Genomic DNA, 15,545 nt, shown 5'->3' with positions numbered 1-15,545 from the left:
TGCTGGGATTAAAGGCGTGCGCCGTCACATCCACTTGAGATGGGTTCTCATAGTGTACAAAGTGTCTCCAAGACTGATCATGCCGCCTCCCTCTCAGTTTCTACAGGAGGCAAAGTGGATAGTCTAAGTTACCAGAGCTTGGAGAGAGGCAGGGAGCTGCTCCGAGTAGCAGGCTCACGTGTAGGGTCTGGTGTGGTGATGGTGATGCTGTCTTTCTAGCTAAAGTGGAAGTGCGGGAAGGAGGGTGAGTCCCAAGGTGGCTACTCCAGAGACGTCCTGCTGAGGCTTTTGCAAAAGGTATACTCTGCCAACCCCGCCACCTCCCGTCACCCCAGATGCCTCTGGACTTCATTAATGTTGCTACCCACTCTTTTCTCGTCTGTCTCGTCACCATGGGTCAGGCTAGAGCTCCCCGAGGCCAGTTCTCACTTGAGTTAGCATGTGCCCCTCTGGCCGGCTTCCCTTCCCTGCCTAAGCCTAGCCCTTTCCTTGAGGCTCAGGGTTTAGGGGGATGTGCTGGGGAGAGGAGGTAGCTGTCTGGAATGAAAGCCCCTCCTCTTTCCTGCTCCCAGAGTTGAGGCAGCTGTGCTGTGTACTAGCCTGGGTCTCAATGCTCTGCCCACCTCACCTTTGCTGTCCTGTATACCTAGGGAAATGAGAACAACTAAATCTCTCCAACCTTGCTTCCCTGGGTCCCTCGTAATAACATATTCCGGGGTTGGATCGTAGCATAATGGGCCATGCTGTGTGTCCAGTTATACTTCCTGTGGTTCTCTTGTCCCCACAGTATGGAGAGGTTCTCAACCTGGTACTTTCCAGAAAGAAGGCAGGCAACGCCATAGTGGAGTTTGCAACTGTCAGGGCCGCGGTGAGTGCTGTGTGGGGTTTGGGGGCCACTGGCAAGTCCTATCCTTCTGGACAGGGGCTCAATATTACAGGCCCTCCTAATTAGGTGCCCCACACTGCCAATGGGTCTTTAGGCCAGTTCGAGAGTTGGATCTCCCCAAAGGTCTCCTGGCTTCAAGAATGCTCTGACTTATTTCACTCTGGCTGGCTCCATACCACACCCTCCACCCTGCCCTGCATGGCCTCCCCCCTGCCCCAGCCTTGCCTCCTACCCTGCCCCAGCATGGCCTCCCCCCTGCCCTGCATGGCCTCCTACCCTGCCCCAACATGGCCTCCCACCCTGCCCTGCATGGCCTCCCCCTGCCCTGCATGGCCTCCCCCCTGCCCCAGCATGGCCTCCCCCCTGCCCCAGCATGGCCTCCCCCCTGCCCTGCATGGCCTCCCACCCTGAATGTTCTTTTTTGTTTCTCCAACTCAGAAGGTGTATCTTCTCTACTCTCCCACAAGAGCCAGAACTTGAGCATAGCATTGTTTGCAGGTTGCTGAGGTTGCCTAGATCTGCTTGGAGGACTAGAATGTTGGTTTTAGTCTTTCTGGGGGGGTAGAAAGAGCCCTTTAGAGCCGGGTCAGATGGGACAGAGACTAGATGCTCTGTTTGGCAGGAGCTGGCTGTTAGAAATGAAGTGGGCCTGGTGGACAACCCTCTGAAGATTTCCTGGTTGGAGGGACAGCCCCAGGGCACAGTGGACTTGAGTGACACAGGATTATCAAAGGTAAAAAGCCAGGAGTCACCCAGCTGGGTCTGCTTGTGGTCTGGGACCCTCTTCAGCTTCCACTTTCTCAGGCCCTTTCTTCCCAAGTCCAGACAAGAGTAAAATGGGGTGGGGGGGGGTTCCCCAGCCCATGTAGGATGGCTGACTCCCTGCTCATCCCTCTTCTCTCTGAGATACCACAGGACCCTATCCTAGGTTTTTTCTTTTTCTCCTTCCTTCCTTCCTGTTTTTTTTTTTTTTTTTTTGAGACAGGGTTTCTCTGTATAGCCCTGGCTGTCCTGGAACTCCCTCTGTAGATCAGGCTGGCCTCAAACTCAGAGATCTGCCTGCCTCTACCTCCTGAGTGCTGAGATTACAGACATACACCACCACCTGGCGGTTTTTTTCTTTTCTATTTTTGTTTTCTTCAGGCACTGGATCAAACCCAGGGTCCTGCCCATAATTAACCCACATGCTACCACTGAAGTACACCCTCAGAGCTACACAGTAGTTGGCCCATGCCAGACATAGTGGCACACGCCTCTAGTCCCGACTCTCGGTGATTTCTGTGAGTTCAGGGCCAGCCTGGCCTACAGAGTAAGTTCCAGAACAGCCAGGGCTACACAGAGAAAACCTGTTGAAAAATCAAAAAGAAAAGAAAAAAGTTCGCCTTGTTTACCCTTCATGGGTGTCTCCTGTTGGAGCTCTCCTCTCTGCCCAGAGGGCTTCTGTCTGTCTGTTCTTGGTCATGGGGTAAAGGATTTGGAGATTAGGCAACCCAGTGTGGGGTGAAGAGACCAGAAGGCAGGTGTCTCTGCTTCTCACTCCCACTGACTCTGATGAGCACATCTCCTCTAGAGAGAGCATCATGTCCCATGTTGAACCTGGAGTGCTCAATCTGGTGCTCCACTTGTGGCCACCTTCCAGCTCCCGTGGGCCCAGGGCCCCTTCTTCGTCCTTACAGCTCCACATTGGCTTGTGTTCGCTCTGTGCTTCATGGTCCAGTTTTTTAGCCTGACTGCAGAGGTTGGGGCATAGGCTCCCGGTCACTCTGTTGGAGGGATGATTGCTTTGGAGGCAGGAGCTCCTGGCACTTCCCTTTTCTGAATCAGCCTGGGTACCTGCTGGCATGTCCACAGCCTCTTAGAGATCTCAGGGTCTCTGCCTGGTTACCTGTCCCTATACCTGCCTGAGAGATTGGGAGCTTCTGGGGAGTGTGCTGTCTTAGTTACTTTGCTATCACCGTAAGGCAACTTATAAAGGAAGGCATTTAATTTGAGGACTCATGGTTCCAGAGGTTATAGAGTCCATGATCATCAGGGTAGGGGGTATGGCATTAGGCAGGATGCTGGTGCAGTAGCTGAGAGTTTATCTGCTGAGATAACCACAAGGCAGAGGGAGAGCTAACTGGGAATGGCATGGGCTTTTGAAACCTCAAAGCCCGCCCCCAGTCACGCACCTCCTTCAGCAAGGCCACACTTGCTAATCTTTCCCAAACAGTGCTGCCTGCTAGGCACCAACATTCAAACATATATGAGTTTATGGGGGCCATTCTCCCTCAAACCACCACAGTGTCCCAGACCCTGAGAGAGGAGGGACATGAGCTGGTCTAGGCCAGCTCAGGATCTTGACTTAAAAGAAGCCTCTACCACTGGGCGGTGGTGGCGCACGCCTTTAATCCCAGCACGTGGGAGGCAGAGGCAGGCAGACCTCTGTGAGTACTGAAGCCAGCCTAGGCTATAGAGTGAGTTCCAGGAAAGGCGCCAAAGCTGCACAGAAAAACCCTGTTTCGAAAAATAAAACAAAAAGAAGCCTCTACCATTCAGTTTCAGCACTCCACATTCCAGGTTGTATTAGAAAACACTCTGTAGATTGTGTTAGAAAACCTTTATTCATTGCCTCCTGCGTGCAGAGGAGCCTCTCAGCTGGCACGTCTGCACAGGAGCAGGAAAGAGAGACCTCATAGATGTGTCTTTGCGGAGGCAGGTTGGGCTCAGCTTCCCTCTCTCCTTCTTTCACACTCGGAGTGCCTGGGGCCAGACCCACATGGCCCAGTGCTTCTGGGTTCTGGATTCAGATGTGGCCAAGCCACAGACCTGGCTAGTAACGCAGTTGGCAGCGTTGGTCCGTTTGGGACAAGGCAGAACTCTGCAGGCCTGTTGGAGGGTGCTGGAGCCTTTGGTGCATGGTCCTTTCCTTGACCTAGTCATCCCCTCTGCTGGGAAGGAAGGCTGCTGTTTTCACAGCCCTTCCCAGAGGCCCCCATACAGAATACTTGTGGGAGTTTCCAGAATACTCCTCTGCAAGCTGCTGGTTCCTGGAGCTGCTTCCTCCCTCACAGGGATTGCTTGGGGTTCTGTGGGCAGCTTGAGTCTCATGCTCTCTGTTTCGCTAATGATGGTTGGGCATTTCCCGCCTTCTCCTCTGCCTGCCTCACCTACTCTGTCAGCCCCTCCTGCGTTTGCAGCCGAGGCCGACATCTTCCTTTCCTTATCCATACTTCTGACATTTCCACACCTTTCCTTATCCATACTTCTGACATTTCCACACTAGTGTCTGGCCAGCACCAGCCAGTGGACTTTGATCTAACAATGTCAGTGTTTATGCTGTGTCGTCCAGTATGGTAGCCATGAATCAGGTGTGGCTGTTGATTTAAAATATGGCTAGGTGGGCTGGAAAGATGGCTCGTCAATTAAGAACACATACTGCTGCTCTTCCAGAGGACCTGAGTTCAATTCCTAGCAGTTCATATCAGGTGGCTCCCAACTGCCTGTAACTCTAGCTCCGGGGGCATCTAACATCTTTGGCCTCTGCAGGCATCTGTGTATACTTGTGTGTGTGTGTGTGTGTGTGTGTGTGTGTGTGTGTGTGTGTGTACAATTAAAAATAATTTTTAAAACGTCTTTAAAATGTGGCTAGAGGGCTGGCATGTGGCTCGTTTTGGTGGAGTACTTGCTTAGCGTGCATGAAGCCCTGGGTTTGATCGCCAGCACCACCTAAGAAACTGGGTATGGTGACACATGCCTGTAATCCCAGCACTCAGGAGGTGGAGATAGGAGCGTCATAAGTTTAAGGCCACCCTCACTACATAAGAGACCTTTTCTCAAAAACAAACAAAAATTGGCTAGGGTTAAAAGAAACTGAATCTTTCTTTCTTTCTTTCGTGTGTGTGTGTGTGTGTGTGTGTGTGTTGCGCATGCACAAGTGGAGGTCAGAGGTTGATGTTAGGTATCTTCCTTGATTGCTCTCCACGTTTTATTACTGACGCAGAGGCCATTGCTGGACCTGGAGTCTGCCAATCTGACTAGTCTAGCCAGCCAGCCTGCCCTGGGACCCGTGGTGTCCGCATCCTGAACGCTGGAGTTGCAGGTGGGCTGGCACCCCTGCCCAGCTCTTCTCTGTGGGTACTGGAGGTCTGAACGCGGGCCTTCCTGCTTGCGTAGCACACACTACCCACTGAGCCGTTTCTCTAGCCTCTGGAACTGAACTCTCAATTTGCTCGTACTTCAATTAAATCAACAATCCCATGAAGTAAGTGGTAACTGTCTGGCCTCCCCACTCCCTCTTAATCTCAGTTAGATTACTTCTTCCTAGATGTTTCCTGTGATTTCTCTGTTGGTGGTGGCTTTTAGAGCAGGTGCAGGGCACTGTCTGTCCTGCCCAGTCCGAGTCCTGCTCCCTGACTCGCCCCATGCCACCCTGTCTCTCCACTGACCTCTGGCTGGTTCCTGTGCTTGCAGGTGTGGTTTCCTTTTCCAGACCTTTCCAGCTTCCTTCAGGGCTCCTGCCAGAAAGTGACCCCATAGATTCCCAGCTGGCGTCGGTCCCTTCACTCTGGGTGCCTTGGAGGACTGGTCAGCAGCCAGAGGACAGGCTGAACTGTGGCTTATGTCTCCACCTGCTCTTTAATCCACACTGTTCCTTCCTTCCCTAAGTCCCCAGGCTCCAGTCACCCCAGTTCTCTCTGCCCTCACCCGAGTCAGAAGTGGGGCTCACCAGGGAACTGCTCCTTTAGCATCTCCAGAACTTCCTCCAGAAGTGAAATTCCCAGGTCCACTTTGAAGGAAAAGAAAGGGTCATTGAGGTCCGGAGTAGGTGTCCTCGGGAAATGGGGAGTGTCCACAAGGTCCTCCTCTGAGCACTGGTGGAGGTGGCCTGTCAGGGAGATTGCTGAAGGCAGGGTGGCCGAGTAGGCAGCCGTGTAGGCTGCTGGGGGCTCCAGAATGTTGGGGCAACTGGAGCTCTCTCGGTAGAGACGTGGGGGCTTGGGTGGGGCCAGCAGGGTGGCTCGGGGCTGCTCATCCCCCCACAAGGGCAGACGCCGGCCATCTGGCCTCCCTTGAAGTTCCCGGATGACTTCTCGGTTGCTGTACTCTTCATGGTCACCACCAGCAGTGCTGGCCTGGCTAAGTATGCTACCCTGCCGCCCGAGTCGCCGCCGCGGCCGCCCCAGGGTTATTCTCTTGAAGAAGGAGGCATTGCGGAAGGAACCTTTCCGCCAAGTCTCCATGGACCTCCCCAGTCAGCCTGCAGGTCAGGCATCTGAGAAACCCCACAGAGGGGCTCAGCAGCAGCCGGTGACCATTTACTAGAGTGCTGGAGGCCAGGAACCAGGGAACCACCCGTCAAGGGCTAGCGGCAGACGCTGTGGGTTTCTGCTCAGCGTGGCCCTTTGTCTTGTTGCGTCTTGGATCACGGTGAGACAGGACTAGCAGGAGGGAGATTTTGTCTGGGAGATCCGAGTGCTGGGAGGGAGTTCCCACCTGGATAAGAGTGGCCTGGTTACTTGATCGGCATGTGGAAAAAAAACCAAAGGAAGCAGCCCGGTACTTACAGAGCAGAGCAGGAGTACCACAGGGCTGAGGGCCTGGTGGGCAGGGCTGGACCTCCGGAGGGAGCATGCACTCCTTCTACAGGCTGGCAGCAGCTGGCCCGGTCCCGTCTCAGGTGGTTCCTGGCATGTGCCGATCCCCTGGCAGGTGTAGGACTGTGCTCTCTGCCAGCATCTGGGGACTCTGATTAGTGGCTTGGCTGTTGTGCCAGCGTGTGGTAGAGATGTTTTCTTTTCAGCTGACTCAGTCAGGTGGGAAGCTGGTTTCATGCTCTGAGGTAATTGCAGCATCCGCAGGCTGGGATTGGGGCAGCTGTGACCAACACCCCAGGGCAGTGGGACGCTTCAGATTCCTCTGGGGACTGGTCTGGGGACAGCCCTGCTGGTGTGTCACCAGGTTACTTCCTTTCTAGTCAAAGCACCTCTGCCACCGTGACCCTGCAGGCCTGTCTGGCTCCCTAGCCCCAGCTGTCTCTGGGAAGAGCCCAGGGAGGTAGTAGAAAAGTTGAAAGGCAACTTTTGGAACAATTGTTGGGGAAGGAAGAGAGGAGACCTGCCGCTGGTGTGGGTGACTCAGCCCCTGGGCTGGCTGACAGGCCCTCATTAGCCAGGCCACAGGAATGGTGGGGAAGGATGTGGAGGGTGTGTTTACAGGGAACAGCCCCATGCCTGTAAAGGGCTTGCTCCTCCCGGGGTGCTGGGGGCATGCCAGCGGTGACTTGAAGTCTTCATGGTAGAGCAATATGAACTTGAGGGAGGGGCAGTGCCCTCCGCACAGCTGGGACATCAGTGTGGCCTCTCAGCTTTTCAGTCTCCTCTTCACCCCAGAAGGCCAGCACCCTACTGCTCCTGTGGTGCTCCGGTCCTTTCTCTCGGGCCTCATCTGGGGACCCTCTTGTAGAGGGGTCCAGGACGTGTGAGGCTGCTGTGGATTGCCATGGTTGGGGGGAGGGTGGCTGATAAGGGCTATTCCTAGGGGTGGTGGAGGTGTAAGGTCAGGGGGACCAGACGGGGTATCACTTCCTGTTTATCTGCACCCCTGATTACAAACGAGTTAGCCAGGGCCGGGCAGCCTAACTTCAGCCACTCCCATGGTATTTCCTGGGTCACCGACTTCCCAACCTTCTACTGTGGGAGGGCACCAGTGTGGGCTGCCCCCAGCAGGACTCCACGACTCTTTTGTTGCAGATGGGCCACCACACTTGCAAACGCAGTCCTGGTTTGCCTCTGTGCCAACTCCGCTGGGTTTCCCACCCCCCTATCAGCTGTAGGATCATAAGTAGTATCGCAGCTCCAGCTGTGCTAAGGGAGGAAACGGTCTGATTCATACCGTTGGCCCTGACAGACTGTGGGCTTGGCAGTGCGGTGCTCTGCTGTACTTCACAGCCTTGGCCCATTGGTGGCTGCCTGTTGTCCTTGGGTTACTAAAGTGTACCCCTTCTCTGTCCCCGGCATGGATAGCAAGATCATAAAGAAAGCCAAGGGCCCTGCCCTATAGTAGCCTGGCTTTGTGTCTTTAGGAGGCAAGCTGGACTCAGGCTAGCTTTTCTCATCCAGAGTGGGGCCCTTTGAGGCTGTGTAGAGGGCAAGCTCCCTTGTGTACCCTCAGCAGGAGCCAGACCACAGCAGGTGGGGGTGCTCTGCTGTGTCCAGCAGAGCCTGGGGATCCCTGGCTGTGCTCTGCTGTGTCCAGCAGAGCCTGGGGATCCCTGCACCTCAGACATCTTCCTCTGCTGGAAACCTGCCAGACTGAAGCCATGGGTGGAGGGAGAGTATCAGATAAAGGGCTGAGGAAGTGAAGTGGGAGGACCAGGCCAGCGCACGGGAAAGTGATTCATGAGCAGGATGTAGATAGATGGGATGTCCTGGGTAAAGGGAGACTGGGGGGAGCTGATGGAGAAGCAGCCTGGGGAGCACAGGCCTGCTTTCTCTGAAGGCTCCTGGAGGAGTTGGAATCCAAGATGCCTAGGTCCTTCCTTTGCCCTTTTTCCTCTTGCACCTTTAGACTTGGCTCTGTCTGGGCCTTAGACTGAGTCTATAATCTGTGGGGCTGGGCCCCGCTAGCCTGATTTCTGTCCCTTCTGTCCCCAGGGCTCAGTGCTGTCAGAAAGGGACTATGAGAGTCTTGTCATGATGCGCATGCGCCAGGCAGCTGAGCGCCAGCAGCTGATCGCCCAGATGCAGCAGGAAGATGAGGGGCAGCCCACGTAGCCCCGGCTCCGGCTCTCCCACCCCACACCCTTTTCTGAATCGTCACCAATAAACTTTTTTTTTTTTTTTAAGTCTACTTTTCTTTGTCTTGAGCTGGGCTTTATTTGAGAGAGCTTCACTCAGGCCGAGGGCTTCATCCATGGATAGGGACAGAGCGTAAAGAATGTCGCATTTCAAGAGTCATTACACAACAAAGCTGAGGAACGTCCTCTCATGAGAGCATTTTATTGGCTTGGACTAGCTGTGCAGGATCCAGGGAGTGTTCTCTGGGTAGCCTGCCTTCAGCACATGGCCTAGAGCAAGAGCCAGGGTCAGGCCTCTAGCTGTGGGAGCTGAAAGCACCAGGAAGTGGCCTCCTGTGCCCAGCCGACTGGAGCAAGGTTCCTTAGGCCGTTCACGGCCTGTCAGTGTTGGACAAGGAAGCGGACAGGAAAGTGGGCGGGGCAGACAGTGTTGCAAGGATTGGGGGTCAGGGCACATGGTGGCCCCCAAGAACAGGAGCCTTGTCCACAGTCAGCTCACCCAGGTCATTCCTTGTGCAGGCACCACACCAGCGTCTGGCCCACCCCTGTCATGCTCAACACACGGAAGCCCTTGAGTTCCAGCTTGTCCAGGACTATGCGAGGAGGGTCGTTGACATAGTATTCATAACTGTGAAGAAACCAGGAGAGCGGCATAAGGAGACACCGTGCAGGTACCTCTGCAAAGCTGGTGTCTGCTCAGAGCCAGGCCTGTCTGCTGGGCGCTTGCCTGCTGAGAGGCTAAGTGCTTGTTCTCTGTTCTGCCCCTTGCTACACTTGGTTTTATTCTCTCCAGTCTGATGAAGGGGACATTACTGATCCTGTTGATACGTGAGGAAACAGGCTGGTCAGCTCTGCCTGCCATGAATAGCAGACCCCAGGATAGCCTCAGAGCTGCTGTGTGTTAGTCTGAGCACCCCACTAGGCTGTCTGCCCTCCTCAGGGACTCAGGCCCTTCTCTAGCTGCCCTGCAACCCTGGAGCAGCAAATCAGGTCAGCACCTGGATCCATGGGCCCTTTGCTGGCGCAGAAAGATTGATTTCCCTTGAGTTGTAAAGAACATGAAGCGGCCGGGCGGTGGTGGCGCACACCTTTAATCCCAGCACTCGGGAAGCAGAGGCAGGCAGGCGGATCTCTATGAGTTCGAGGCCAGCCTGGTCTACAAAGTGCTTTCCAGGAAAGGCACAAAGCTACACACAGAAACCCTGTCTCAAAAAAAAAAAAAAAAAAAAAAACCCATGAAGCAGATAAGGAGCCCAAACCCCAAGCTTGGCATCTTGAAGCAGATGCCTCAGGAAAAGAGATGGAATTGGCTCCTCCCTGCTTTGATCAAGGGGCTGGGATCTGATTGTCTTCTCTTCCCTTCTTGCACTTGGGACTCTGGCAATTCTGAGGATCAATGAACCCACTTGGTGTTTCTCCCCCCATAGTAGGGAAGGTGTGCTGGTTTGAATGAGACTGGTCCCCACAGGCTTGTATAATTGAATGTTTGGTCTCCGGCTGGTAGAACTGTTTTGGGAAGCATTAAAAACAGTGGCCTTGTTGGAGGAGGTGTGTCACTGGAGGTGGGCTTTTAGTTTTCAAAAGACCACTCCAGGCCTTGGGTCTCTCTGCCTCCTGCTTGTGGATCAGATGTGAGCTCTCAGCTACTGCTCCAGTGCCATGCCTGCCTGTCTGCTGCCATGCGCCCTGCCATTTTGGTTGTGGGCCCACTCAATGCAAGTCCCCAGTTAAATGCTTTCCTTTATAAGTTGCTGTGGTGGCTTGAATGAAAAGAGCTCCCAAGGGCTCATATATTTGAATGCTTAGTTACCAGGGAGCGGAACTGTTTGAGAAGGATTGGGAGGTATGGCCTTGGAGGAAGTGTGTCACTGGGTGTGGGCTTTGATGTTTCAAAAGCCAAAGCCAGGCCCAGTGTCTCTCTGACTGCTGCCTGCAAATCAGGATATAAAGCTCTCAGCTACTGCTCAGCACCTGCCTTCATGGTGCCATTCTCCCCACCATGATCAGCATGGGCTTATCCTCTAAAACTGTAAGCAAGTCCTTAATTAAATGCTTTCTAAGAGTTGTCTTTGGTCATGGTGTCTCTTCACAGCAGTAGAACTCCTAAGACAGTTGCCTTGGTCATGGTGTCTATAGCAACAGTACCCTAAGACATACAGGGTGAGGAAGCAGAAAGGGAAGTGGTGGTGTTTGGACACAGATGATGTGAAGGATGCTGAGGGCAACGGCCAAATGCCAGGCAGCCAGGAGCTGGAAAGAGGCCCCGGGTGTCCTGCTCTATTTCCGGGGCTGGGCTCTGTTTGTTACTCAACCAGCCCTTAAAGCAAAGCTTGTCTTTGCTGATGGGATCCACTTTAGAGCAGAGAGGACAAGGCAAGGAACAGCTCATTCCCAGAGCCCCAGACTCAGGACAGGCTGTCCTAGACTTCCACTGAAGATGAGCTGCTTTGTGAAGGAAGGCTAGGGGCTTGTGGGAAACTCCCTCGCTCAGCTTAGAGCCCTGTGGGGGACTACAGAAGAAAGCAAGCCCTATAAGTGACTTGATGGTCGTGTAAAGAGCAAGGCTTGATGGTCGTGTAAAGGGCAAGGCTTGATGGATGTGTAAAGGGCAAGGCTTGATGGATATGTAAAGGGAAAGGCTTGATGGTCGTGTAAAGGGCAAGGCTTGATGTCGTGTAAAGGGAAAGGCTTGATGGTCGTGTAAAGGGCAAGGCTTGATGGTGGTGTAAAGGGAAAGGCTTGATGGATGTGTAAAGGGAAAGGCTTGATGGTCGTGTGAAGGTCAAGGCTTGCTGGTTCTGTGAAGGTCAAGGCAGGAGGAGGCACTGCTAGGGAGAAGGAAGATGCTGGAGGGTACCACTTCTTACAAGTTGTTTCCCAGGACACTTCTCTTTGAGGCTCCCAGGTGCTGCATCAGCTCCGGGTCCGAATGCTCATCACCCACCATGGTGGGGCCCACCTCCTGCAAGGTAAGCCACAGTAGCTGCTTAGCTGGCTGCTGGGCAGCAGCGGCAGTCCTCCTCCTCCTCCTCCCCTCCCCATGGCCCCGAGGAAGCCATAGGTCAGTGGAGGAGGGGCGCAGCTAAGAGGGGAGCAGGGTGGGTCCTCCCCACTTCCTACACTGCTGCCTACTGGCACCTCCCGGCCAGATGCCACCAGCCATGTTTCCTGTGTACTGGCATCACCTGGAGAATGGAAGAAATGAAAGTACCTGTCCACACAGAATTTATATACAGGCATGCAAACTTGCCAATTTATAACCACTACCAAAATGAAAACCAAAACAACAAAAACCCATTGTATGTTCCTATATATGAACTATATATATGTAGTTCCTATAGCAGAACTACCCATAACAGCCAAAAGGTGGGGACACCTTGCAATGCTTGTCAGTTGATGAGCACAGAAGTAAAATGTGGCAAGTCTTAGCCAGGTGGTGGTGGCACACACCTTTAATCCCAGCACTCGGGTGGATCTCTGTGAGTTCGAGGCCAGCCTGATCTACAGAGTGAGTTCCAGGACAGGCTCCAAAGCTACACAGAGAAACCCTGTCTTGGAAAAAAAAAAAAAAGAAGAAGAAAGTGGCAAGCCTGTAATTCCAATAGGAAAAAGCGGTGAAGAGAGGAGGAAGCTAGCCTGGAGGGCAGCCTGGGCTACAAGGTGAAACTATTGTTTAAAAAAAAAAAAAAAAAGGTGGTGTAGCCTTACGATAGACTCCTATTTGGCAGGAAAGACATCCTGATACATGAGACAGTATCAATGGACTTTGAAAACATGGACATGAAAGCAGCCAGGCCCAGGAGAACACATAGACAATGTAAAGTTAGTAGCTAAAGCTCATGGACACATGTTAAATTGATTCTAGTGATGGTGCACAGCTCTGAATATACTAAAACCAGAAACCCTCACAGACATTGAATTGTGTGCTTTCAACCAATGAATGCATTGGTTGCATTGCATATCAATAAAACTACAATTTAAGAGAGCCAAGCCTGGTGGGACATGCCTGTAATCACAGCACTTGAGAAACAAGACCAGCCTCCAATCATAACAAATTCGAGGCTAGTCTAGGCTACATGAAGAAAAAAAAAAGATAAAAATTAAAAGAATAATTACTATTTGAGGGGGGACATTTCCAAGCTTGGATTCCCACATTCTCCGAAGTTTCTGAAGGTCTGGGGAAAGTGCCCAGCAATCCATATTTTAACAACGGTACAGGTTCTCAAACCTCGGGCGCTGCCAAGACCTCTCCTGCTCTATGATGAGCCCACACGTCCTGCTTCATCCTGTGGGAGCTAGGCATGTACCCAGGGCTGGAACCCTGGAAGAGAGCGCGCCCTGCTGTTCAGCTGGGGGAGGGTATTGTTGGAGGTTTTTTGCTCTTTTAGGGGGCCCGCCAACCCAGCTCCCAAATAAATCCACACATGGAGGCTTTTTCTTAATTACGAATGCCTGGCCTTAGCTTGGCTTAGTTTCTAGCCAGCTTTTCTATGCTTTAGATTATCTCGTCTGCTTTTTGCCTCTGGGCTTTTCCTTTTCTATTCCTGTATACCTTTCTTTGTTTCTTACTCTGTGGCTTGCTATGTAGCTGGGTAGCTGGATGGCTAGCCCCTGAAGTCCTCCTCCTTCTCTGGCTCCTCAATCTCTCCTCTTCTTCCACATTTCTCCTTCTCTATACACTCTCTGCCTGCCAGCCCTGCCTATCCTTTCTCCTGCCTTGCTATTGGCCAGTTCTTTATTAAAGTAAAGACCATCAGGTGTTTTACATGGGCACGGTAACACAGCTTCACAGAGTTGAACAAATGCAACATAAACAAAAGTAACACACCTTAAAATAATATTCTACTACAGGAGGTGGCATCATGTATCCTTTGAAAGTTACAAAGGGGCTTCTGAGGCGTCCAGTACAGTACCTTTCCCCCAACGCCCATGTGAGGAAACTGCACCGAAGGATGACCTCTGACTCCCGCAGACTCCCGCGTGGTGCTCTCCCCAGGCCGCCTTTAGCCCTCTCCTCCCTCTCAAGCCCGGAGTTCTTTCTGTGCACCAGAGCTAGCCCTGCCTTTGCCTTCGTGCTGGCCCTGGCTGCAGCACTTGTGAAGCGGGTCCTTGGTGTCCCCGCGGAGCTCCCCGCCCACCCAGCCGCCTGACTCTACTCAGTGTCCGCGCCGCGGGGGCGTGGCGGGGGGGTTTGCCGGGGTCACCAGGGACTGTCGCAGTCACCCACGCCGGATACTCACCATGCGGATCTGGGTGCTGATGAGCAGGTAGGGCATGGTGCGTGGCTGGGGCGGCCCGTGACCACAGTCCCGTTACTCCCTTCTCTGGCCGCGGGCGGCGCTTGGCGGCGGTGCGGCCACCGCGCGGGCCAATCAGGAGCGCGCATCGCGGTCCCGCCGCCCCGGAGATCAGGAGGCGGGTGTGTCCCGGCGGACTCCACTAGCTGCTGTGGCCGTGGCGGCCAGGGCTCCTGTCGCCCCTTTGCCCTCTTCCTGCAACACCTCCACGCGCAGGCTCCAAAGTCCTGCGGATACCTGCTGGTTCCCGCCTGTCCCTACAGTGGTGCAGGGCGAAAACTGCGCGGTGGACCCGGCTGCAGCCAAGGGGACGCGGGGACTGCGTGCCTTTACCAGGACGCGTCCCCGGAGAACTTAAGTGCACGGGGCTAGGCTAGACGCGAGTGTCAGGTCCTTGCGCCGTCCCGCGTCCCGGGCTCTGTCATTTTCAGTGTGGCTGAGGGTCTTTGCACGCCTTTGGCCCTGCACATTAAGTCTGTGAAGCACCCGCGCGCTTGGCTGGGCTCCAGTCTGTCAGTCCTTTGGGCGCGGAACCCGGTCCTCCTGCGGAGAGCCGAGAGCACGCGCGGATCACAGGGTAGCACCTGGGGCAAAGACGAAGCGATCCCTGAACCTGATACCCAAGGGAGGGCGTCGAGTTCACAGCCAGCTGGTCCACGCCCTCATCTAGATGCACCAGAAGCTGACAGTTCAACATTCTTCAATCGACACGTTGTGATTGGTTCCCTAAAAAGCAAAGCAGAGCAAAACACCCTGGAACACCCCCGCCCCCGGCCTGGAAACCTGCCCTTCTTACCTAACTGGTCTAATTTATTTATATCGTCCCTTCCTGCCCGGAACCAGCTCTCTCAGTCTCAAGGATTTAACTTAGAGGAATAAGGCACATCCATGTTTAGAGCTCAACCCCCAGTATTGGGAGGGAAAAAAGAAAAGCCGCCTCATAGGACCTATAAAGAACTCCCACGGCCGGGCGGTGGTGGCGCACGCCTTTAATCCCAGCACTCGGGAGGCAGAGACAGGCGGATCTCTGTGAGTTCGAGGCCAGCCTGGGCTACCAAGTGAGTCCCAGGAAAGGCGCAAAGCTACACAGAGAAACCCTGTCTCGAAAAACCAAAAAAAAAAAAAAAAAAAAAGAACTCCCACAGGGGCGGGCATGCAGCTGCTGGCTCAATGGTTCATTCAGTGAGTTTGATCCCTAGCAGCATGCAAGGCAAGGTCGGGCTAGACGCCGCGCCTTGGGGACTGTGAGCTAGAGTCTGTCTACCCTAAGAAGTTGTTGTCAGAGTATTTTATCACAGCAACAGGAAGGAGAGGGGGGGAGAGAGAGACAGAGAGACAGAGAGACAGAGAGAGAGAAGCAGAGAGACAGACAGACACGGAGGGAGGGAGGAATCTGTCTCAACCACAATCCAAGATCACATAAGCGAAAACAAACAGCAAACAAAGCCCACACATCAACAACAGAAAGAACCAATAGGAACAACAATAGCAACCGACTTGACTAGGCACTTCATGAAAGAAGCCGTGGAAATGATCCTCAAAACCTTTAGGAGTCCTAGAAATGCAACGTATTTATCGAGTATCT

General features: G+C 53.6%; 3 protein-coding genes across 6 annotated transcripts in view; 1 reads left to right on the top strand and 2 right to left on the bottom strand.

The window, feature by feature from the left end:
- Dnajc17 (DnaJ heat shock protein family (Hsp40) member C17) overlaps positions 1 to 8,711 on the top strand; it is a 31,484-nt gene extending 22,773 nt beyond the window's left edge. Inside the window, exons 8-12 of one of the 3 annotated variants that reach the window (XR_008214898.1) lie at positions 220 to 297; positions 788 to 868; positions 1,509 to 1,619; positions 4,869 to 5,129; positions 8,521 to 8,711. Coding sequence is in view for 2 of the 3 variants with exons in the window: in XM_052723284.1 (XP_052579244.1) it covers positions 220 to 297; positions 788 to 868; positions 1,509 to 1,619; positions 8,521 to 8,640 (390 nt within the window). In the remaining variant the exon portion in view is untranslated. Of the gene's footprint in view, positions 1 to 219; positions 298 to 787; positions 869 to 1,508; positions 1,620 to 4,868; positions 5,542 to 8,520 lie in introns of those variants that run through there. The other 2 variants (XM_052723284.1, XM_052723285.1) reach the window with 2 other exon arrangements.
- Positions 3,290 to 8,088, bottom strand: CUNH15orf62 (chromosome unknown C15orf62 homolog). The gene has a single exon (XM_052723286.1). It carries the CDS (start codon positions 6,106 to 6,108, stop codon positions 5,578 to 5,580), a length of 531 nt encoding a protein of 176 aa, XP_052579246.1. The 5' UTR covers positions 6,109 to 8,088; the 3' UTR covers positions 3,290 to 5,577.
- Positions 8,712 to 8,837: 126 nt separating the features above from the next.
- Positions 8,838 to 14,865, bottom strand: Gchfr (GTP cyclohydrolase I feedback regulator). Of its 2 annotated transcripts, none has more exons than XM_052723288.1 (3): positions 13,904 to 14,865; positions 11,531 to 11,625; positions 8,838 to 9,291 (listed from the first exon to the last, which is right to left on the bottom strand). In XM_052723288.1, exons 1-3 carry the CDS (start codon positions 13,937 to 13,939, stop codon positions 9,168 to 9,170), a joined length of 255 nt encoding a protein of 84 aa, XP_052579248.1. In that variant the 5' UTR covers positions 13,940 to 14,865; the 3' UTR covers positions 8,838 to 9,167. The 2 variants fall into 2 exon arrangements, with proteins under 2 accessions (XP_052579248.1, XP_052579249.1); XM_052723289.1 differs by lacking the exon at positions 13,904 to 14,865 and adding an exon at positions 13,577 to 13,829.
- Positions 14,866 to 15,545: the final 680 nt, after the last annotated feature.

The sequence above is a fragment of the Peromyscus californicus genome, unplaced genomic scaffold (genome assembly GCF_007827085.1).
Source record: "Peromyscus californicus insignis strain IS unplaced genomic scaffold, ASM782708v3 Scaffold_7__1_contigs__length_154581171, whole genome shotgun sequence".
In the NCBI taxonomy this organism is placed as follows: Eukaryota; Metazoa; Chordata; class Mammalia; order Rodentia; family Cricetidae; genus Peromyscus; species Peromyscus californicus.
Note: the sequence above shows the minus strand (reverse complement) of the source record. Positions and strands in the feature narration are given on the sequence as shown.